Raw genomic sequence first — 23,434 nt, 5'->3', positions numbered from 1 at the left:
CTTTATTGTCCCTCTTTCTAATCTGTAGAAGTTGGGAGGTATACTGCGGTGACAACCTAGCTATATTGGGGGCACTTCTGGCTATGTTATGCTGGGGCACATATTTTTTTTAAATTCCCTTTTTCCCCATCTGCTGACCATTCAAGTGTGGGGGGGGGGGCTGTTTTCATGCAGATTTTTCACTTTTTGGAAGGAAAAGAGATGATCGACCTATCTGTGGGATGGCGTGTGTGTGTGTGTGTGTGTGTGTGTGTGTGTGTGTGTATGTGTCTGTATGTGTGTCTGTATGTGTGTCTGTGTGTGAGAGAGAGTGTGTGTATGTGTATGTATGTGTGTGTGTCTGTCTGTATGTATGTGTGTGTCTGTGTGTCTGTGTGTCTGTGTGTGTGTGTGTGTGTGTGTGTGTGTCTGTATGTGTCTGTGTGTGAGAGAGAGTGTGTCTGTATGTATGTGTGTGTGTGTGTGTGTGTGTGTGTGTGTGTGTGTGTGTGTGTGTGTGTGTGTGTGTGTGTGTGTGTGTGTGTGTGTGTGTGTGTGTGTGTGTGTGTGTGGAGAGAGAGAGAGTGTCTGTATGTGTGTGTGTGTGTGTGTGTGTGTGTGTGTGTGTGTCTGTGTGGTACAGCAGTCAAAGAAGTCCAAACATTCCCTTCTGATTTTTATCAGCTAAAACTACTTTTTTAGGATTATTTACACAGTAGAGGCCCCGGTATCCGATACCAGTGGGGATTGCCTGATGCCATATACATGTGCTTGCCTATTGCTTGAGAAAATGGCCTAAAAAGCACAGCCCCCACTCCCATACTTACCTAGCCTCCAGTGATGTCTTGCAGCCTTCCTCTTGCTCCTTGCAGTCTTTACGGCTTCCCCTGTGCCTAAAGTCACTAGGAGTAAGAGGAAGGCTGCTAGACATTGCAGGAGACTCGGTAAGTACCGTATATTCTCGCATATAAGCCGGCCCGTGTATAAGCCAAGGTACCCAGTTTTCCCTCAGAAACCAGGAAAAAGTGGTTGACTCGCCTATAAGCCCCCTATCCAGTATAGCCCCCTCCACAGTAGCCAGATGTTCCCCCAGTACAAGTCCCCATAGCCAGATGTGCCTCAAGGATGGTACAGCTGTGTCTTAAGACGCCACTAGATGGCAGCATAGATACGAGACACAGCGATTGCCACACAGGAAGAATCCCCGATCATTTCACCGCTGACATGTTGCTTGCACACTCCGCTCCACAAGCCGGGGGACACAGGTAGCCTTGAGCAGCGCACTCTGCACACCATGTTACAGGGGATGGGGGACACAGCAGGGAGTCAGGGGACACAGCTAGTCCTGAGCAGTGCACTCTGCACACCATGTTACAGAGGATGGGGACACAGCAGGGAGTCAGGGGACACAGGTAGTTTGAGCAGCGCACTCTGCACACCATGCTGCAGGGGATGGGGGGGGGGGGGGGGAACAGACACAGCAGGGAGCCAGCTGGCTAGAGCAGGATCACTAGTGCAAGATTCTTACACTCCTCTGCCAGTAACACAACCTGCTCCACCATCCTATCTGCTTCACTGACTCGCATATAAGCCGAGGGGGTAACTTTTCAGCACATATCTGTGCTGAAAAATTAGGCTTATATGCGAGTATATACAGTAATTCAAAGACAAACACATAAAGTCCCCGTTACCCCGGTTAGTTGAGAGTTACGGATAACGGGGACTTTGCTGCATCGGTTTTATTATTCTTTATAACAACAAAACTTAATATAATAAACTGACTGCACCAACATGAAACACCCCTCTCATTAATGCCCCCTTGGCGCATGTCTGCCATGCGTGAGAGCTGCCCCCCCTGCATATAGTGCTTCGGTGAGCTGTAATGACCTCAAACCTCTGCTGTAAGATCACTTTATTATTATTAAAGTTATCATGTTATTATTAAACTGTAGCAATGGCGGCCGCGCCGGGCCCTTGCTTGCCACATGGGGCTCAGCGGTTCTGTTTTATAGATGAAAGCAAGGAAGGTAGCAATGTTCTCTCTGCTGTGGTCATTTCCGCGCACATCTCATACTCGTCGGTACTCTAGAATACCGCTTTTTAATATCGGTGTTGTTTTCAAGTGGCTCTAACACACAATCCAAGCCAGTGAACATAAATTGCTTTTACAGCGGAGTATCAAGACAAGTGCAAAAAATAAATAAACTTATCAGAACAAAACCTCAGCAGAGCAGCTGCTCAGAGCGACCAATCAGGTTTCTAGGTGTTGAATGAAACCAAAGAACTGATTAAAGAGGGACTGTAGTGAAAATAACATAATGAATACAATTTGCTCACCCTGATTTACATTCTGACATTTATCACTGGTGACATCCTTGGTTCTGCCAGGTGATCTGTACAGAATGTTCGTTACTGAGGGTTCTATGCACAGAGAGAGATATTCCTTGCTTGGCAGTTTGAAAAAGCCTTTATTTTCACAATGCAACGAGGTTCACAGACAGCAAACTTTCAGGACCATGGTCATGACATCACACTGTGGGAGGGGTTTTCACAAAAATATCAGCCATACAGAGCCCCCTAATGATCTATTGGAGAATAGGTAAAGATTTCTCTTGGGGAAGGTGGTATCGGCTACGCATTGGAATAAAGTGTCAGCATGTGTGTCCACATGTGGCGCCGGGGGGGGGGGGGGGGGGCAGAGGCATGTCATGGACCAGGTAACGTGCCCCTGTGTCCCATCTGCCACCCCTGCACCACTTCCGGTACACTTTACGTTTGTTGTTAATGGAAAAGTAAGACACCCCCTGAAAATAAGCCCTAATGCATCTTTTGGAGAAAAAATAATATAACACCCTGTTTAATTTTGGGGGAAACAGGTAGAACCTCTGTCTTATCTGAGCGTAACCTGTTAATTCCAATGCTCACAATTCAGAGCATTGTCACTGTAAGATCCCATTATCTACAGGGCAATAATTACATGTTGTATTTTCCCCTCCTGCTTGTTCTGCAGAGTCTTTTCAGGTGTAAATCTCTGTCTGTGTCACTTTCACCTGATGAGAGCACATTGCCTCCCAACACAGAATCTTATTATAGCCAGTGAAGGCAGAAATATGGTCTGTGTATTGTTATCATTATCCTTTACTTACAAAGCACCAACATATTACCCAGCACTCTAGATTCATCTATCTATCTATCTATCTATCTCTCTCTCTCTCTCTCTCTCTCTCTCTCTCTCTCTCTCTCTCTCTCTCTATCTATCTATCTATCTATCTATCTATCTATCTATCTATATATATATATATATATATATATATATATATATATATATATATAAACACTAGCTGAAGACCCGGCGTTGCCCGGGTATGTATCTGGTTGTCTGCCCTCCAACTTTTTCTAACCTTGACACACAGTCACTTAATGACCAAGTTTTATGAGCTTTGGGTCCTTGGTATCAAGAATTAAAATTTTTCACTGAAATGAAACAAATCTGAATGGCTGTTTGTGGATCCGCCCCTTTTCTGAACATCACTGAACCAGGCTGTACAGACGCGTATCAGCTGTGTAGCGCATTCTATTGCTATGCAGGGGGCGGGGTGAAGCAATCACAGAGCGAAACACTAGACACCAGGGAACTATATGGGGGAAGGAGGGGGGCCACTAGACACCTGGGAGCTGTTTAGGGGAGGGAGTGCCATTTGACACCTGGGAGCTGTATAGAGGAGGGAGGAAGCCACTAGACACCAGGGAACTGTACTGGGGCAGGAAGGGGGACACTAGACCCCAGGGAATTTTATAGAGGAGGGCGACTAGACACCAAGGAACTGTTTAGGGGTGGGAGGGCCACTCTACACCAGGGAACTGTATAGGGGAGGGAGGAGGCTATTAGACACCAGGGAACTGTATAGGGGAGGGAAGGGGCCATTAGACACCTGGAAACTGTTTAGGGGGGGGGGCTATTAGACACCAGGGAACTGTATATCGGAGGGAGGGGGCCATTAGACACCAGGGAACTGTATAGGGGAGGGAAGGGGCCATTAGACACCTGGGAACTGTTTAGGGGAGGGAGGGCTATTAGACACCTGGGAACTGTATAGGGGATGGAGGGGGCCATTAGACACCTGGGAACTGTATAGGGGAGGGAGGGGGCCATTAGACGCCAGGGAACTGTATTTGGGTAGGAAGGGGGACACTAGACACCAGGGAATTTTATAGAGGAGGGCCACTAGACACCAGGGAACTGTATAGGGGAGGGAGGAGGGCCACGAGACACCAGGGAACTGTATAGGGGAGGGAGGAGGGCCACTAGACACCAGGGAACTGTATAGGGGAGGGAGGAGGGCCACTAGACACCAGGGACCTGTTTAGGGAAGTGGGGGGCCACTAGACACCAGGGAACTGTATAGGGGAGGGAGGAGGGCCACTAGACACCAGGGAACTGTTTAGGGGAGGGAGGAGGGCCACTAGACACCAGGGAACTGTTTAGGGAAGTGGGGGGGCCATTAGACACCAGGAAACGTTATAAGACAGTGGACACTAGTAATTGAGGTTGGCCCATGACTTGGTCCCAGTGTTCGATCTCGTCCCACTTTGTTTTTGAGTTTGACACCCCTGCATGGTATACAACACAAATATGTCCCGTAAGAAATGGCCTCTATAGGAACACATAACGTGCTCAGCCTTCTGGAGGCCTGAATAGAACAATCATCTGCCGCAGGTTTATTCTGGTCTGTGTGAAAACAAATAAATATGTAAAACGATGATGAACTCATCTTCAAATATGCTGATTTTTCCTTTCTGTAAATGTATTTCCTCGCGCTGTTAAAAAGTAATTATTCCATTGTTTAGATGGAAGTAGTGAATGAGCTGTGAAAGTGGCAGAGTCAGCGGTTCTGGGTCCCGCCGGTGTCTGGAGCTAAAAAGGAAGCCCGATGAAGTATCTCGCCGCCGTTGGCCATCTTTATGGTGTAGCTTTCGTACATTCCTTTTATAAAAACGTAAAGGGGAAAAAAAAACAAATCCCCATTGTTTACTTCCGCACTTTCTAAAGTGTAAACAAAAGAAAGAGCACTCTCAGCATAGGCAATGAACAGAAGATGTTCCTATCCAGGACAGGTCTCACCTCCTTCATTGTGTCTGTACTGGGAAAACAGCCTGTAGTCACGGTTACTGATAACTGTAGTGGAGGCACCTGGTATGTCTATGGTGGACTTAAAGTTATATACTGTATATGCCCATAATAGGTAAAAAGAGGCAATCGCTAATCTTTTATTAACTTAAAGGGGTTCTGTGGGGGGTTTTGAATAGAAAAAAGACACTTACCTGGGGCTACTACCGGCCCCCTGCAGCTGTCATGTGCCCGCGCCGTCCTCTATGATCCGCCATTCCCTGCCACCGTCACCGGACAATTATTTGTCCAACTAACTGGTGCCATTTATAATATTAGAGGATCACATGGAGTTATAAACTGGCCAATTGGCATGAGTGAGGCGGGGCCACAGATTCTATATATCCAATCGGGGCCAGAGTGTAGAATAGGGAAGGAGAAACACTCCATACCAGTATTGGGAGTGGAGATTAGGGATGGGTCAGCCTCGGAGAACTCGTGGAGAAGCACATGATCAGTTTGATCAGATGATAGATTTGTAAGGCTCTGATTTGCTGGTCATGATCATGTGTTAAACCAGGAAGTCATCACAGCAAATCAGAGGCTTACAAATCTATCAGCTGATCAAACTGATCATGTGCATCTCCATGAGTTCTCCAAGGCTGGGCCATCTCTAGTGGAGATATGTAAATACTTTAGGTGAAATATCTCACCGCCGTTCGCCATCTTCATGCCGTAGCTTTCGTATATTAATTTTATAAAACCGCGGAGGGCAAAATATTTTACCAGGTTGTAGGTCTTGAATAAAATATTGTTGTCGTCTTATTTGGCCTAATAATAAACAAAAATGTGTGTATTTTATACGCAGTGGCTGTAGATCGCTTACCCAACTTCCTGTCTATTCCAAACCGACCGGACGGCAAACCGCTGCCCCATCACCAGTGCTCCATCCACCTGAACAGCGAGAGCATGCAGCAGCTAGACGAGGCCCTCGAGGACGCCTGCAACGGAAGACCTTCTGCAAGGTAGAGTATAGATTATATCCTCAATTCTGTTTCAAAGTGTACTGGAGCCGAAGCTCGGGTACATAATCAGATACTTACCGTATTTTTAGACTATAAGACGCTCCTGACCATAAGATGCACCGAGGTTTAGAGGACAGAAACCAGGGGGGGGGGGGGGGGAATTTATATAATAAACCTGGAGCATCAATGGTGAAGGGGAATCTTGTGGATTATCCCCTCTTTGTACCTCATGCCCCCTTGTACCTCTTGTGTCTCCCTGTGTCCTCCTCTGTCTCCCTTGCATCTTCCTGTGTCCCTCATATGTCCGCCTCTGTCCTCCTTGTGTCCTCTATGCCCCTTTGTGTCCCCCTTGTGTCCTACTCTGTGCTCCTTTGTGTCTCCCTTGTGTCCTACTCTGTGCCCCTTTGTGTCTCCCTTGTGTCCTACTCTGTGCCCCTTTGTGTCTCCCTTGTGTCCTACTCTGTGCCCCTTTGTGTCTCCCTTGTGTCCTACTCTGTGCCCCTTTGTGTCTCCCTTGTGTCCCACTCTGTGCCCCTTTGTGTCTCCCTTGTGTCCCACTCTGTGCCCCTTTGTGTCACCGTTGTTTCCTCCTCTATGCCCCTTTGTGTCCCCGTGTGAGCTCCGTTTGTCCCCCTGTGTCCTCCTCTGCATGGGCACAGTACAGGGAGTCCCCGGCATTGCGGCGGGTTGGAGGTTGGTATTGGCAGCGTTCACATGTCAGGACTCCCGGCATTTGGACTGTAAGATGCAGTGACTCTTTTTTCGCCCACTTTTGCGGGAGATAAAGTGAGTCTTATAGTCCAAAAAATACAGGACATAAAGAGAGAACCTTTAGGATCCTATTGAGGGTACCCTTGCTACTCCATGGTCCCCCATTGCTGAGCGCGGCCCCCTCCCCCACATCGGGGCCGCGCAGCTTCTCTTCCTATGGCGTGGCCAACAATAGTTGACTAAGCTTGCCCGTGCCTGTGCTACTGCTTATGGGCGGGCGGGGTCGCCTACTGCACAGCCACGGTATAGGAAGAGGAGCGGCCCCGATGTGGAGGCGGGCCACACTCAGCAACGAGGCACCATGGAGTAGCAAGGGAAGCCTCAAGAGCACTCGTGGCTCTCAAAGACTTTTGAAGTCCCCCCCCCCCCGGCGGAAGGATTCAAACTGAGGAGCTGCCACTGCAACGAGGGGAGTGAGACTAGGGAGGGGAGTTTTTTTTTAAGTTTCCATTGACTATAAATGGCAAATGTAAAAAAATGTTGTGGTTTTCACAAACGAAGCTTGCGGGGGTGGTGGGGGAGGGATACCAACCACTGAAGACAGGTGGAGATTTATAAACTCGACTCCAATTGGGGGACCAGCTGGAACTGGTTCCAGTCACACTCTTGGCAAAACAACAAAGGACCCATCAGTGGCAGAGCCAATGGGTGCTGGAGTACACCCCTCCAAAGGAAGGGGGTGGGGGGAAGGGTCGCCCAATGGTGGATAAAACTGTGTTAAAACCAGCTAAAATAAAAGTAGAAGTGGCTTACCTCAATCATGCACTGGCAACATGTTTCGTGGGTCTAATGCCCACTTCCTCAATACAAATACGTTGCCAGAGATGTATCAAGAACAGTGGCATCTCTGGCAATGTATTTGGCCCGAGGAAACGGGATTTAGACCCACAAAACGCATTTTAAAAGATGATTGCAGATTTCACCCCCTCATATTTACATAGTTATTTGGGTTGAAAAGCCATAAGTCCATCGAGTTCTTCAGCTATACCATGTGAGTCAATTACGGAAAGTCTGATGTTTGCTCTGAGAGCAGTATAACAGGCGCGGAGTATAACAGGCGCGGAGTATAACAGGCGCGGAGTATAACAGGCGCGGAGTACAACAGGCGCGGAGTACAGAGTACAACAGGCGCGGAGTACAACAGGCGCGGAGTACAACAGGCGCGGAGTACAACAGGCGCGGAGTACAACAGGCGCGGAGTACAACAGGCGCGGAGTACAACAGGCGCGGAGTACAACAGGCGCGGAGTACAACAGGCGCGGCGTACAACAGGAGTACAACAGGCGCGGAGTACAACAGGCGCGGAGTACAACAGGCGCGGAGTACAACAGGCGCGGAGTACAACAGGCATGGAGTATAACAGGCACGGAGTATAACAGGCACGGAGTACAACAGGCACGGAGTACAACAGGCACGGCGTATAACAAGAGTACAACAGGCACGGAGTACAACAGGCAGAATATGAGGAATATTAGCAGAACCAGGTACAATCTAATCCATAAAATTAAGACCTCTCCCTCTAAACATTGCTGAAAGTGTATGAGAAGTTCTGGATTCTCTGAGTACAAACCCCTAAGAATGGAGGACCTGTCTTAGCGAGCACCGCAGAATTACATCACACGATTTAGAATTATGTCCCAGCATTCCAGGAATGACTGAAACATGCGGCGCGGTTAACTGAGTATCATTATCAACAACAACAATGCACATGTCCTGCCTATCCAACACGGGCCTATCAGATTCCCTTTTTCTCCTTATTTTTCTGCTAGGTCATATTTCCACACTTTATCAATATAATCAGGGACGGTTCTCTCATGACGCAAGGTGAAACATTTGCATCAGGTGCAGAGATTACAGACGCAGTATGTCTGTGCTGTGTTTACACTAACAGCAGTCAGAGTAGGAGAAGTGAGAGGAGAGCGAGGTGAAGAGGTCATCATTGGGGAAAAGCAGCTTGTTGTGCTGTGTGAGGAGTCTGACAGTGAGTGAGGAGGGGGGAGGCATAAGAGCAGCATTGGGGAAAAGCAGCTTGTTGTGCTATGTGAGTAGTCTGAGAGTGAGTGAGGAGGGGGAGGCAGGAGAGCATCATTGGGGAAAAGCAGCTTGTTGTGCTGTGTGAGGAGTCTGACTGTGAGTGAGGAGGGGGGAGGCAGGAGAGCCGCATTGGGGAAAAGCAGCTTGTTGTGCTGTGTGAGGAGTCTGACAGTGAGTGAGGAGGGGGGAGGCAGAAGAGCATCATTGGGGAAAAGCAGCTTGTTGTGCTGTGTGAGGAGTCTGACAGTGAGTGAGGAGGGAAGAGGCAGGAGAGCATCATTGGGGAAAAGCAGCTTGTTGTGCTGTGTGAGGAGTCTGACAGTGAGTGAGGAGGGGGGAGGCAGGAGAGCATCATTGGGGAAAAGCAGCTTGTTGTGCTGTGTGAGGAGTCTGACAGTGAGTGAGGAGGGGGGGGGGGCAGGAGAGCAGCATTGGGGAAAAGCAGCTTGTTGTGCTGTGTGAGGAGTCTGACAGTGAGTGAGGAGGGAGGAGGGAGGAGAGCATCATTGGGGAAAAGCAGCTTGTTGTGCTGTGTGAGGAGTCTGACAGTGAGTGAGGAGGGGGGGGGGGGGGCAGGAGAGCATCATTGGGGAAAAGCAGCTTGTTGTGCTGTGTGAGGAGTCTGACAGTGAGTGAGGAGGGGGGAGGCAGGAGAGCATCATTGGGGAAAAGCAGCTTGTTGTGCTGTGTGAGGAGTCTGACAGTGAGTGAGGAGGGGGGGGGGGGCAGGAGAGCAGCATTGGGGAAAAGCAGCTTGTTGTGCTGTGTGAGGAGTCTGGCAGTGAGTGAGGAGGAGGAGGCAGGAGAGCAGCAGTGTGTCATTTGACTTGCACAGCAGACGGGAGGAGGTGGCACTGCTGTCCTGACTGAGGAGGAATGGAGTGGCTGAGGGTGAGCAGTGTGTCTGTCACAGACTCCCAGCCAGTGTGCTATTGTGTTGAGCTGCAGCATGTCATGTGAGAACATTAAATGAAACAGAGTAAATTTTTGGGTGCTGTGCTATCATTCCTAATGGAGAGAGTGGGGGGGGGGGGGGGGGGGGCATCCTTACAAGTTTGCCTCAGGCAGCAAATATCCTTGAACCGGCCCTGCGTAGGATGTGATGCAGCTCAGTGCAGATGCCATGATGAATCGGACAGGAACACTCATTTATTTTCATACAATGATTTTCAATGCTAAATCTAATTTGGGAGATAAGAATTTGGGAAATCCCCAGAATAGTCTCTTTACACAGCAGCAATTCATGTACAGACTATAGAAGAGTTCTCTTATCCTTGATATGTTATGTAGCGGTCTATCGAAAACATAAAAAAAAAAAATAACCAGTTATTAACCACTTCACCACTGAGGGGTTTTACCCCTTGAACACCAGAGCAATTTTCACCTTTCAGCGCTGCTTCCACTCATTCGTCTATAACTTTATTATTACTTATTGCAATGAAATGAACTATATCTTGTTTTTTTCACCACCAATTAGGCTTTCTTTAGGTGGGACATTATGCCAAGAATTATTTTATTCTAAATGTGTTTTAATGGCAAAATAGGAAAAAATGTGGGAAAAAATTATTATTTTTCAGTTTTCGGCCATTATAGTTTTTAAATAATGCATGCTACTGTAATTAAAACCCATGAAATGTATTTGCCCATTTGTCCCGGTTATAAAACCGTTTAAATTATGTCCCTATCACAATGTTTGGCGCCAATATTTTATTTGGAAATAAAGGTGCATTTTTTCAGTTTTGCGTCCATCCCTAATTACAAGCCCGCAGTTTATAAAGTAACAGTGTTATACCCTCTTGACATAAATATTTAAAAAGTTCAGTCCCTAAGTAACGATTCATGTTTTTTTTTTTATTGTATTTTTTTTTTTTATTACAAAAAAAAATAAACAAATTGGGGAGTGTGGGAGCTGGGAGGTAATGAGTTAATTTGTGTAAAACTAATGTATTTGTATATGTAAAATGCTTTAGGGTGTAGTTTTACTATTTGGCCACAAGATGGCAACAGTGTGTTTGTTTACATGCGACCTGTAAGCGTCCGGAAGGACGCTTACAGGAAGCAGTACAAGGCTGGGAAAATCACGATGTTCGCGCTGTTTCTAATAGAAGCAGCAGATCATTGCGGGGGCTTAGATCAACGAACGGGAATGGAGTTTCCCGTTCATTGATCTCCGGGCGAGCGCGTGGCGGCATGCACGAGCGGCGGGAGCGCGCGCACGAGCGGCAGGAGCGCAGACAGCGGCGGTAGCGCGGGAGGTACGGATTTCTCCGTCCCTTGGTTTTTTAGGGGGGGGGGAGGGACGGAGAAATCCGTACCACGGGGGGTAAAGTGGTTGAAGGGCATCCGAGTAGAAAATAAACTGATGAGAAAAGCAATTGTATCTATCCTCCTTCTCCTAAAAATTACTTTTTTAGATATCCCACAGTTTTATTTTATATTTAAATCTAGTTTTTACTGTCTCTGCTCAATGACACCTTCATTGAAGTATGCCAGAGCTAAAAATCTATGAATTATTGATAATTTTCATCTCTTTTCTGCTCTCAGAAGCCATTTACTGACAGGAAAGTATTTTATGGCTGTAATTACTAATCAGTGAGGGTTATGCTATAATCTGACCCAGTCCCGACTCGGATAGAAACCGTCTCTTACATACCTGATATTTAACTCTTTCAGGCAGAGACAGAAAATAGGAACACAGCCTAGTTATATGTGTGCTAGGCACTGTACATACACACGTCTATCTCAACATGTCACATGTCACCTTGGTTGTCCTTTAAAGTAAGCCTGAACTGAGTAAAATTATTTAAAATAAACACATGATGTAGCTGCAAATGAATATTACATACTTACCTCACTGTCAGTTCCTCTCAGAAGCTCACCATTTTCTTCTTAAAACGATTGCTTCCAGTTCTGACAGAATATATCAGTTGCTGTCAGCTATATTTCAGTTGCTATCAGTTTTATATATATTAGTTGCTGTCAGTTATAACTGAAAGGACAGCTGATGCGCATGGTAATGTCCATGTTTCCATATGGCTCAAACGGGCGAAATTACAGATTAACTGACCAGGAAACTGGTATGGAGTAATGACCATTTTTTAAAATGGAGAAGGGAGAATTCCATTGATCACAATGGACAAACAGGACGCAGGAGAGGAGTAAGACCACACGGGAGGTAAGTAGGATGTGTGTATGTTTATTTTTACTCTTAATTTTCAGTTGAGGTTTGCCTTTAACTACTTCCGTACCGCATTAGTTGAAATCTACGTCCTGCTTGTGTCCTCTGACAGGCCGTAGATTTTAACTAGCCCACCGCGCGCTCCCGCTGCTACCACCATTTTGTTCTCAACATTCTGCACCCGCCACAGTTCACTCGCCCTGCTGTCTGTACGACGGCTATTTTATTGGCTCCTGGCCATGTGATCACGGTGAGCCAATCCCATTGGCTTACATTGATGGACAGCATCAGGAGCCAATTAAAGCGGCTCCTGACTGCCGCACAGAGCTCTGCCGCCATAGCAATGACAGAGTTAGGGGCCTGCGGCATTTGGAGAATGGTGAGAGCGGCGAGTATGTGCGGCAATTCGTTGGGAGGCGCCATTTTGTGGTGCCAGAAGTCTCCGGTCCTTTAAGAGGCCAGAGACTGCTGGTACGCAAGGGGTTAAGCAGCGGTGGAGGAAAGAACACCTATTATCTAGAGAGGAAGCAAGGTCACTGAAAGGTAACAACGTTTCGTCTGATATGGAGGACACGTCTCATTTCCAAGAATGGGAGTTATATATAAATACACGAGGCAGAAATGCAGAAAGCTACAGCGGTACATGAGGGTAATCAGATTGTATCCTGAGAAAAGGAAAATGTTCCTGTACCGGATCAGCCCAGAGAATTACGCAGGCAAAAAAACAAGATATTGTAAAAATGATACCATTAACCCTTCCCAATCCCCATCACCATACCTCCCAACTTTTTGAGATGAGAAAGAGGGACACTTAAGCCACGCCCCTGATCACGCCCCCATCACACCCCCTAGTCATGCATTCCACAAAGATATCATAAGAAAAATGTTTTATAACTCAAACCACACTGGTGCTTTCTATCCTGGTTCGTTTTCCTTCATATCAACATTTTAAAATTAGTAATTTATCAATTTAAAGGGTGGGAATAAAGTTTAGACTCAATCAAACACATTTTTTAGTAGAGAAATATATATATATTTACATGGAAAGAGGAACAAAGTCCTGAAAGAAATATATATATATTTACATGGAAAGAGGAACAAAGTCCTGAAAGGGACAAATGAGGAGGAAAGAGGGATAGAGGGGCAAGGCTCCCAAAGAGGGATAGAGGGGCAGGGCTCCCAAAGAGCGACAGAGGAGAAGGGCTCCCAAAGAGGGACAGAGGAGAAGGTCTCCCAAAGAGGGACAGAGGGCAGGGCTCCCAAAGAGGGATAGAGGGGAAGGGCTCCCGAAGAGGGACAGAGGGGCAGGGCTCCCAAAGAGGGATAGAGGGGAAGGGCTCCCGAAGAGGGACAGAGGGGCAGGGATCCCAAAGAGGGACAGAGGGGCAGGGCTCCCAAAGAGGGATAGAGGGGAAGGGCTCCCAAAGAGGGATAGAGGGGAAGGGCTCCCAAAGAGGGATAGAAGGGCAGGGCTCCCAAAGAGGGATAGAGGGGAAGGGCTCCCAAAGAGGGACAGAGGGGAAGGGCTCCCAAAGAGGGACAGAGGAGAAGGGCTCCCAAAGAGGGACAGAGGAGAAGGGCTCCCAAAGAGGGACAGAGGAGAAGGGCTCCCAAAGAGGGATAGAGGGGCAGGGCTCCCAAAGAGGGATAGAGGGGCAGGGCTCCCAAAGAGGGATAGAGGGGCAGGGCTCCCAAAGAGGGATAGAGGGGAAGGGATCCCAAAGAGGGATAGTGGGGCAGGGCTCCCAAAGAGGGACAGAGGGGAAGGGATCCCAAAGAGGGACAGAGGGGAAGGGCTCCCAAAGAGGGATAGAGGGGCAGGGCTCCCAAAGAGGGACAGAGGGGCAGGGCTCCCAAAGAGGGACAGAGGGGAAGGGCTCCCAAAGAGGGACAGAGGGGAAGGGATCCCAAAGAGGGACAGAGGGGCAGGGCTCCCAAAGAGGGATAGATGGGAAGGGCTCCCAAAGAGGGACAGAGGGGCAGGGCTCCCAAAGAGGGATAGAGGGGAAGGGATCCCAAAGAGGGACAGAGGGGAAGGGCTCCCAAAGAGGGACAGAGGGGAAGGGATCCCAAAGAGGGACAGAGGGGAAGGGCTCCCAAAGAGGGACAGAGGGGAAGGGCTCCCAAAGAGGGACAGAGGGGAAGGGATCCCAAAGAGGGATAGAGGGGAAGGGGTCCCAAAGAGGGACAGAGGGGAAGGGGTCCCAAAGAGGGACAGAGGGGAAGGGATCCCAAAGAGGGACAGAGGGGAAGGGATCCCAAAGAGGGACAGAGGGGAAGGGGTCCCAAAGAGGGACAGAGGGGAAGGGATCCCAAAGAGGGACAGAGGGGAAGGGATCCCAAAGAGGGACAGAGGGGAAGGGATCCCAAAGAGGGACAGAGGGGAAGGGGTCCCAAAGAGGGATAGAGGGGAAGGGGTCCCAAAGAGGGACAGAGGGCAGGGCTCCCAAAGAGGGATAGAGGGGAAGGGCTCCCAAAGAGGGACAGAGGGGAAGGGGTCCCAAAGAGGGATAGAGGGGAAGGGGTCCCAAAGAGGGACAGAGGGGAAGGGGTCCCAAAGAGGCACTGTCCCTCCAAAAGAGGAACAGTTGGAAGCTATGCCATCACCCACGTACCCCCTCCACCACTGCATTTTTTCCAGTGTACTTACTTGGGGTGGGGGTGCAGGGCGATCAGGAATTGTGGTGGAGACGGTCCGACACAAAGCGTGAGGCCAAGCCTGACTAGATCCTGCAACAGTGCCCCTAGTGGTCGGCCTAAATGTTCCCATGTCATTTTATATGCCTGGTACTTGTATAAATAGATCGCAGGCAAAGCACCAACTCCATGCTATTAGGGATTTATCGGATCAGCATTAAGGCATACATGCGTAGGGGGTACAAACACCGGCCTACGCACATACGCCTTTATGCTGATTCAATAAATGCCTAATTATAGCATGGAGTTGGTGCTTTGCCTGCAATCTATTTCTACAACCGACAAGTCTACTATGGAAGCATATCCATAAAGGTGGGATCAGCTTTTATCTTTGCTGGCCATTGTGTCTAGTACCAACTCCCACCTCTACATACACATTGTAATATTTACTTTTGTCACCAGGCGGCAGGCGCTAAGAGTATTTCCCTACCTATTGAGCAGCGTGTGAGATTGAGGTATCCCTTAAACACTCAAATTATAAAAATATAAAATTACATCAATTGGGTCCAACACGCGCTATTTAAAATTCTTATTCTTTTTATTTATTTAAAGTGCATAAATATGCAGAATTGCATCCAAACAACAATTAATTAATGAGTCAATTCCACCTTCATTCATACCACATCCAAGCACACACCATAGAAGGGCCCTTCTAAATAAAAAACGGTAAACATTTTTTTTAGGTAAGGTTAAAATTGATTAAGGGTACAAGGATCCTGTTCTAGATAGCTTGTCACAGTAATCTCATGTAGAGAGTCTCACATTGAGGCGGATTCGTCCTATTAGACCTCTTAGGATACGTTCCGTATTTCGGAAAACATAGGGCCAAGTTGCATGCCAGGGAGTTTGTTTACTCACAGTTCACCACAAGTGCCTCCGTGCAGTCCTTAAGTTCCTGTCGGTATTCCTGGCTTCCACCACAGTAGCGGGGTCTTACACTGACAGAACCGCTCACTCGATCAGTCCACGCTGGCTCCCGAGTGCGGCATACGTCACTTCCGTGTACAAGATACAGTGACCCACTCGCCGCACTTCCGCTCAGCCTGCTCAAGTTCGTATTGGTTGATGTAGGTGACGTCACCACTTTAAAGGACCTCTGGAACTTCGTTTGTAGGTGCCCGCTGAGCGCTTCCACGGTGCAACTTTCGTCCACGGCCTTCACCATATACCAATGTTCAAAAAAGACGAGAAACCTCAACGCGTTTCTGCCATTAAATGATGGCCTTCTTCAGGAGGATTTTTTCGCTGATCTGGTGTTGCAATCTGTTCACTTCCTATATATACCAATCCCCGGAACGTCCATCCCCCATTTTAATGAGGTCATAGGTCATAGTCCATATGGCAATGTCTTATTTTAATTCAGAATAGGAATATATCTTCATAATATCCCAGTTTTCCCAATATCCACTCGATCTATCTATTGGGAATCCATATAAGGACAATTAATACAAAAAAGTAGAGGCACAAGTTAAAAATTAAAATAAAAATAAAAAATTACAAATTGAATGTTCGCATTGAGCCCTATCATACCTTCAAACATACACATATCCATACTCCCATTATCCACTCACAAATAGATATTCCCCACAGTATTAGCAGATAATGATTTCAACCCCAATATCCATAACCTTGGGGAGAGGGGCAATCGGTCTCCATAACCCTCATGATGTCACACTACAAGCCACAGGACCCAGATTTTACAGTCCCGTTCTCTATATTAATCTCTAATTTCATTCAGAAAAAAGCGAACATCTCCATTTCGCTATTTAAACCCTTGGGGATGATGGTGTTCAACTGAAAAATCCACTTGGATTCACTACGTGACATTTTCTTTATGTAATCCCCCCCCCCCCCACAATGTTTAATGACTTCAAGATTGAAAAATATCGTCCCCCTTATATTCCCCCCATGCTCCTCCTTATAATGTTTAGACAATGGGTGTCCCACACACTTCTTCTTTATATTATTAAAATGTTCCCCCACCCTGCTTTGGAGAGACCTCTTTGTTCTCCCGATGTATCTCTTCTGACAGGGGCACTGGATGCAGTAGATGACACCCCTTGTAGTACATGTTATGGGGTCCTTAATTCTGTATTTCGCTGCATCCAGTGCTTCAATCTCTATTATTCTGCCCGGATTGCTAGTCCTCCTGCAATTCAGGCATATCCCACACCTGGTGAACCCTGCTATTCCCCTCCCTACCTTGCCATTGGTACCCTTATTCTCATTTGCCGCTGTTGCAATGGAGAGCCCTAAATTAGGTGCCTTTTTAAAGACCACCTTAGGGACACACGGTAATTTGTCACCTATAATCTTATCTTCCTTCAGCACGTCCCAATGTTTACGTATTATATTTGTAAGTTTCTTTGATTGGGACGTATATTGTAGGACAACACTAAAATCATTATGTTCCCATTTTTGTTCCAATCTTGGACCCAGTAAACTATCTCTCTCCTTCTGTCTGATTGCTACCCTAGATTTACCAACATGTTCCTCTGGATATCCCTTTTCTAAGAGACTGTTCACGAGTTGTTCCGCCTCTCGTCATAATCTGCTATATTAGTACAATTCCGGCGGAGTCTCGTAAATTGTCCCTTGGGGATATTGTTTAACCACCGTGGTAGATGGCAACTGGTGTATAGAATATAACTATTAACATCAACCGGTTTGTGGAATGTTCTAGTCTTCAAGGTTCCATTTTCCACATATAATTCCAGGTCCAGGAAGCTTACAGTGAGTACACTAATTTCCACAGTGAATGATATCTTCCTATCATTCCTGTTAATGCTTTCAATTAATCTGTGCAGTGACGGGGCATCACCCTTCCATATCATCAACACATCGTCGATGAAACGGCGCCATAGGACCAAGTCCGCACCCGAGCCATGTTCTCCATAAACATAACTCTCCTCCCATCGTGACATGAATAAATTTGCATAAGCGGGTGCGAACCTGGTCCCCATCGCCGTTCCACCGACCTGCAGATACCAATTCTCATCAAACTGGAAGTAGTTATGTTGTAATATAAATTGAATCAATTTCAAAATATACTCCTTTTGGATTATATCCAAGGTCTCATCCTTATCCAGATAAAAGCTAACCGCCCCCAATCCTCTTTCATGGTCAATTATGGTATATAAGGACGCCACATCTAATGTACACATAATCCATCCCTCCTCCCACTGTAGACCATCCAAGGTGTTAATAACCTGCTTAGTATCTGCAATATAAGCTCATGTGTCCTTCACTGATCTTTGTAAGAACATGTCTACGTATCTGGAGAGGTTCGCTGTCAGCGAGTCCACTCCAGATACTATAGGTCTACCAGGGGGATTATCCAGACCCTTATGAATTTTTGGCAGATGGTAAAACAATGGTCTACGTGGGAATTTTATGCTTAAAAAATCGTATTCCTTCATGGTCAGGATTCCACAACTCAATCCCTCATCCAGTATTACTTTCAGTTGCTTTGCGAAGTCGACCGTTGGATCATGGCCCAAGACGCGGTATGTCTCTGGGTCGTTCAACAGTCTATACGCTTCAGCTTTATATGCTTCTGTGTCCTGTATCACAATCCCCCCACCCTTGTCCGCTGCCCGTATAGTATTGTAATATTTATATGACAAAGCGCAGGGGCAGGGCAGGGCTGGGGCTGGCAGCATTCAGAATGTCAGACATAGTCTAACAATTAAAATGGACCTGAACTCTTGCATATGACAGAAGAAAAACACAGAGAAATGCACCCTGTATGTATTTGGAGTGTTTAGCCTGTCTATTTCCCCCCTTATCTGCATCTAATCACAAGTTAGGTCTCTCAACTGTGCCAGCTGGCTGCCTCGGCAGAGCAGCTAATTTGTAAACACAGGATGTTAGCCCTATGTTGGCTTCCATAAAAGCAGGAAGTAGACACACTGCAGATTTATTGCAGGATTCCTAGCAGTTGTAACTATAAGGAATATACCTGTGGGTGGTCTGGATTACGCCGAGACCCGATTGGAAGCCACCGCTTCCGGGTCTCGGCGCTTGTTCCCCACTGATGACGCAATAGTCAGCTGACTCCAGTCCACATCGATGTCAGGTGATTCTTCAGCTGACACCTAGGCATGGCCTTGTTGTGTGATTGGTTGTGCAGAGTGTGGCCAGCCACTGATTGGAATCTGTATTATATTTAAACCTGCAGAGTGCTCCCAGTCATCGCCCGTGATAAGCATACCTTTGGCTAGTTGCTGGGTGTGCACTCTTTGATTACTGATTGCTGGATTTGACCTTGCCTTGTATTTGACTATTCCTGTCTGCTGTTATTAACCCTTGCTTGCTTCCTGGCTATCCCTTGCCTGCTGCCAGGACTGACCCTTGCCTGTTTACTGGATACTCTCTTGTCTGCTGCCTGGACTGACCCTTGCCTGTTTACTGGATACTCTAATGTCTGCTGCCTGGAATGGCCCTTGCCTGTTTACTGGATACTCTCTTGTCTGCTGCCGGGACTGACCCTTGCCTGTTTACTGGATACTCTCTTGTCTGCTGCCTGGGATGGCCCTTTCCTGTTTACTGGATACTCTCTGCCTGCTGCCGGGACTGACCCTTGCCTGTTTACTGGATACTCTCTTGTCTGCTGCCTGGAATGGCCCTTTCCTGTTTACTGGAGACTCTCTGCCTGCTGCCGGGACTGACCCTTGCCTGTTTACTGGATACTCTCTTGTCTGCTGCCGGGACTGACCCTTGCCTGTTTACTGGATACTCTCTTGTCTGCTGCCGGGACTGACCCTTGCCTGTTTACTGGATACTCTCTTGTCTGCTGCCGGGACTGACCCTTGCCTGTTTACTGGATATTCTTCTGCCTGCTGCCTGGACTGACCCTTGCCTGTTATTGGTCAAGGTCAAGGTCTCTTCCTTAGAACTGGTCCCTACGCTAACCAACGCATGCCGCAGGTACTCAGGCACAAGTGATGTTGTTAGGAGGGGAACATTCTGCCTAAGTTGGTTACTTTGCCAGAATAGCTCATATTATTTACATGTTGCCCAATTAGGTTGATTGGGGGTATATGCTGCTCAGTGCTCAATTATGATGTAAGATTGCAGGAATGGTTGTCGTGGAGAAAGTACCTACAGCATTTTATTACATCTCACATGTTTGTGCAGTAACGGTACGCTTTATCCAGAGTCTTCTTTTATTTTTGGGTGGAGGTAGCAGGCAGCCAGGCACTGCTACAGATTTATTTTATCGCAAATGTTAAAATGCTTATTGCGGATGCTTGTGGTGATTTATACTTTATAAAGTGTGTATTTTAATAACTATAATGACCAATCTTCATGCAGCCTGCTGACCGAGGACTTTCCAATTAAAAGCTTAGTAAAATATCTTTGGTATTTTTTTATTTACGGTTTGTTCCAGCAGTAAAAGCTTGCTTTGTGCAGGTTTCCTCCAGGAGTCCAGGACTAAGTGGTCTAAAATATTCATGTACTTTTACAAAAATTGAGAAAAGTGTCTGTTGTTCTCTCCCCAGCTGTGCCACTCGCTGACATTTTCAGACTATGACATTTTATAACCCAAAACTCTTCATTTGCAGAACATTAACATAGCTGGATGTTTGTTCTCTTTCTACCGAATTTGGATAAAAAAAAAAGTTCCTAAAATACTCGCAAGATCAGCTACAGAGAAACGAGGGGATGGGATAAAGTCAAGGGGCTTAACTCCAAATCAGGGCAGTTTCTAGGCTAAATTGCACCCAGGGCGAGGGTGTAAAAATTGTGCCCCCTTCCCCCCAACCCCTGTGGACTCACGAACCCTTACTCTTTAGGGACAGTAACACAGCCACAGGCCACAAGTAGATCTGCCTACTAACTAGTGACCAGCCGCTGATCCAGGGGGAAGCAGGGACCAGGAAAGCACACAGGCGAAGAGAGCCCGGAAAGCCGACTCCTCCATGGGCGCCGCGCACTGACAGCCTGCAGTACCGCTACATGACATCAGGTGTCATCACGCGGTGGTGACAGCCTGCAGTACCGCTACAGGACATCAGGTCTCCTCACGCGGTGGTGACAGCATGCAGTACCGATACAGGACATCAGGTGTCATCACGCGGTGGTGACAGCCTGCAGTACCGATACAGGACATCAGGTGTCATCACGCGGTGGTGACAGCCTGCAGTACCGCTACAGGACATCAGGTGTCATCACGCGGTGGTGACAGCCTGCAGTACCGCTACAGGACATCAGGTGTCATCACGCAGTGGTGACAGCCTGCAGTACCGCTACAGGACATCAGGTGTCATCACGCTGTGGTGACAACCTGCAGTACCGCTACAGGACATCAGGTGTCCTCACGCGGTGGTGACAGCCTGCAGTACCGATACAGGACATCAGGTGTCGTCACGCGGTGGTGACAGCCTGCAGTACCGCTACAGGACATCAGGTGTCATCACGCGGTGGTGACAGCCTGCAGTACCGCTACAGGACATCAGGTGTCATCACGCGGTGGTGACAGCCTGCAGTACTGCTACAGGACATCAGGTGTCATCACGCAGTGGTGACAGCCTGCAGTACCGCTACAGGACATCAGGTGTCATCACGCAGTGGTGACAGCCTGCAGTACCGATACAGGACATCAGGTGTCGTCACGCGGTGGTGACAGCCTGCAGTACCGTTACAGGACATCAGGTGTCGTCACGCGGTGGTGACAGCCTGCAGTACGGCTACAGGACATCAGGTGTCATCACGCGGTGGTGACAGCCTGCAGTACCGCTACAGGACATCAGGTGTCATCACGCGGCGGTGACAGCCTGCAGTACTGCTACAGGACATCAGGTGTCATCACGCGGTGGTGACAGCCTGCAGTACCGCTACAGGACATCAGGTGTCATCACGCGGTGGTGACAACCTGCAGTACCGCTACAGGACATCAGGTGTCCTCACGCGGTGGTGACAGCCTGCAGTACCGCTACAGGACATCAGGTGTCCTCACGCGGTGGTGACAGCCTGCAGTACCGATACAGGACTTCAGGTGTCATCACGCGGTGGTGACAGCCTGCAGTACCGCTACAGGACATCAGGTGTCATCACGCGGTGGTGACAGCCTGCAGTACCGCTACAGGACATCAGGTGTCATCACGCGGTGGTGACAGCCTGCAGTACTGCTACAGGACATCAGGTGTCATCACGCAGTGGTGACAGCCTGCAGTACCGCTACAGGACATCAGGTGTCATCACGCAGTGGTGACAGCCTGCTGTACCTCTATAGGACATCAGGTGTCATTACGCGGGGGTGACAGCCTGCAGTACCGATACAGGACTTCAGGTGTCATCACGCGGTGGTGACAGCCTGCAGTACCGCTACAGGACATCAGGTGTCATCACGCGGTGGTGACAGCCTGCAGTACCGCTACAGGACATCAGGTGTCATCACGCGGTGGTGACAGCCTGCAGTACTGCTACAGGACATCAGGTGTCATCACGCAGTGGTGACAGCCTGCAGTACCGCTACAGGACATCAGGTGTCATCACGCAGTGGTGACAGCCTGCTGTACCTCTATAGGACATCAGGTGTCATTACGCGGGGGTGACAGTCTGCAGTACCGCTACAGGACATCAGGTGTCCTCACGCAGTGGTGACAGCCTGCAGTACCGATACAGGACATCAGGTGTCATCACACGGTGGTGACAGCCTGCAGTACCTCTATAGGACATCAGGTGTCATCAGGCGGGGGTGACAGTCTGCAGTACCGCTACAGGACATCAGGTGTCATCACACGGTGGTGACAGCCTGCAGTACCTCTATAGGACATCAGGTGTCATCACGCGGGGGTGACAGTCTGCAGTACCGCTACAGGACATCAGGTGTCCTCACGCGGTGGTGACAGCCTGCAGTACCGATACAGGACATCAGGTGTCATCACACGGTGGTGACAGCCTGCAGTACCTCTATAGGACATCAGGTGTCATCACGCGGGGGTGACAGTCTGCAGTACCGCTACAGGACATCAGGTGTCCTCACGCGGTGGTGACAGCCTGCAGTACCGATACAGGACATCAGGTGTCATCACGCGATGGTGACAGCCTGCAGTACCGCTACAGGACATCAGGTGTCATCACACGGTGGTGACAGCCTGCAGTACCGTTACAGGACATCAGGTGTCGTCACGCGGTGGTGACAGCCTGCAGTACTGCTACAGGACATCAGGTGTCATCACGCGGTGGTGACAGCCTGCAGTACCGCTACAGGACATCAGGTGTCATCACACAGTGGTGACAGCCTGCAGTACCGCTACAGGACATCAGGTGTCATCACGCGATGGTGACAGCCTGCAGTACCGCTACAGGACATCAGGTATCATCACGCGGTGGTGACATGATGATGACTTGGTGTCAGATGCAGGCAGCCCAGGAGGAGTCAAGGAAGGTGATTGCACTCACTCTTCTTCCAATTGGCTGCACCGCACGTCACCAGCTCCTTAGCTGTTACATCCTTCTGCCTGCGCAGTCTTCTGCCTGTCTTCTACTTGCCTGTATGAGCCTAGGGCGGTCGCCCTACCCGCACTGCCCAAGAAACAGCCCTGCTCCAAATGATGAGCTGCCCCTCCACCCAGGAAAACTTTTACGGGTCCTGGAATGTTCACACCCAGGGGGTAACTTAAAGAGTAACTCCAG

The 23,434-nt window shown here is 48.4% G+C and overlaps 1 protein-coding gene across 2 annotated transcripts in view; it reads left to right on the top strand.

Annotated features, from left to right (window-relative positions):
• The window catches only part of PYROXD2 (pyridine nucleotide-disulphide oxidoreductase domain 2), a 150,092-nt gene that overhangs the window by 61,555 nt on the left and 65,103 nt on the right, over window positions 1–23,434 (top strand). For both annotated transcript variants that reach the window (XM_068255352.1, XM_068255353.1), the window contains exon 12: window positions 5,955–6,111. In XM_068255352.1, coding sequence (XP_068111453.1) covers window positions 5,955–6,111 — 157 coding nt within the window. The remainder of the gene's footprint in view (window positions 1–5,954; window positions 6,112–23,434) is intronic.

The sequence above is a fragment of the Hyperolius riggenbachi genome, chromosome 10 (assembly GCF_040937935.1).
Source record: "Hyperolius riggenbachi isolate aHypRig1 chromosome 10, aHypRig1.pri, whole genome shotgun sequence".
NCBI classification, from domain to species: domain Eukaryota; kingdom Metazoa; phylum Chordata; class Amphibia; order Anura; family Hyperoliidae; genus Hyperolius; species Hyperolius riggenbachi.
Note: the sequence above shows the minus strand (reverse complement) of the source record. Positions and strands in the feature narration are given on the sequence as shown.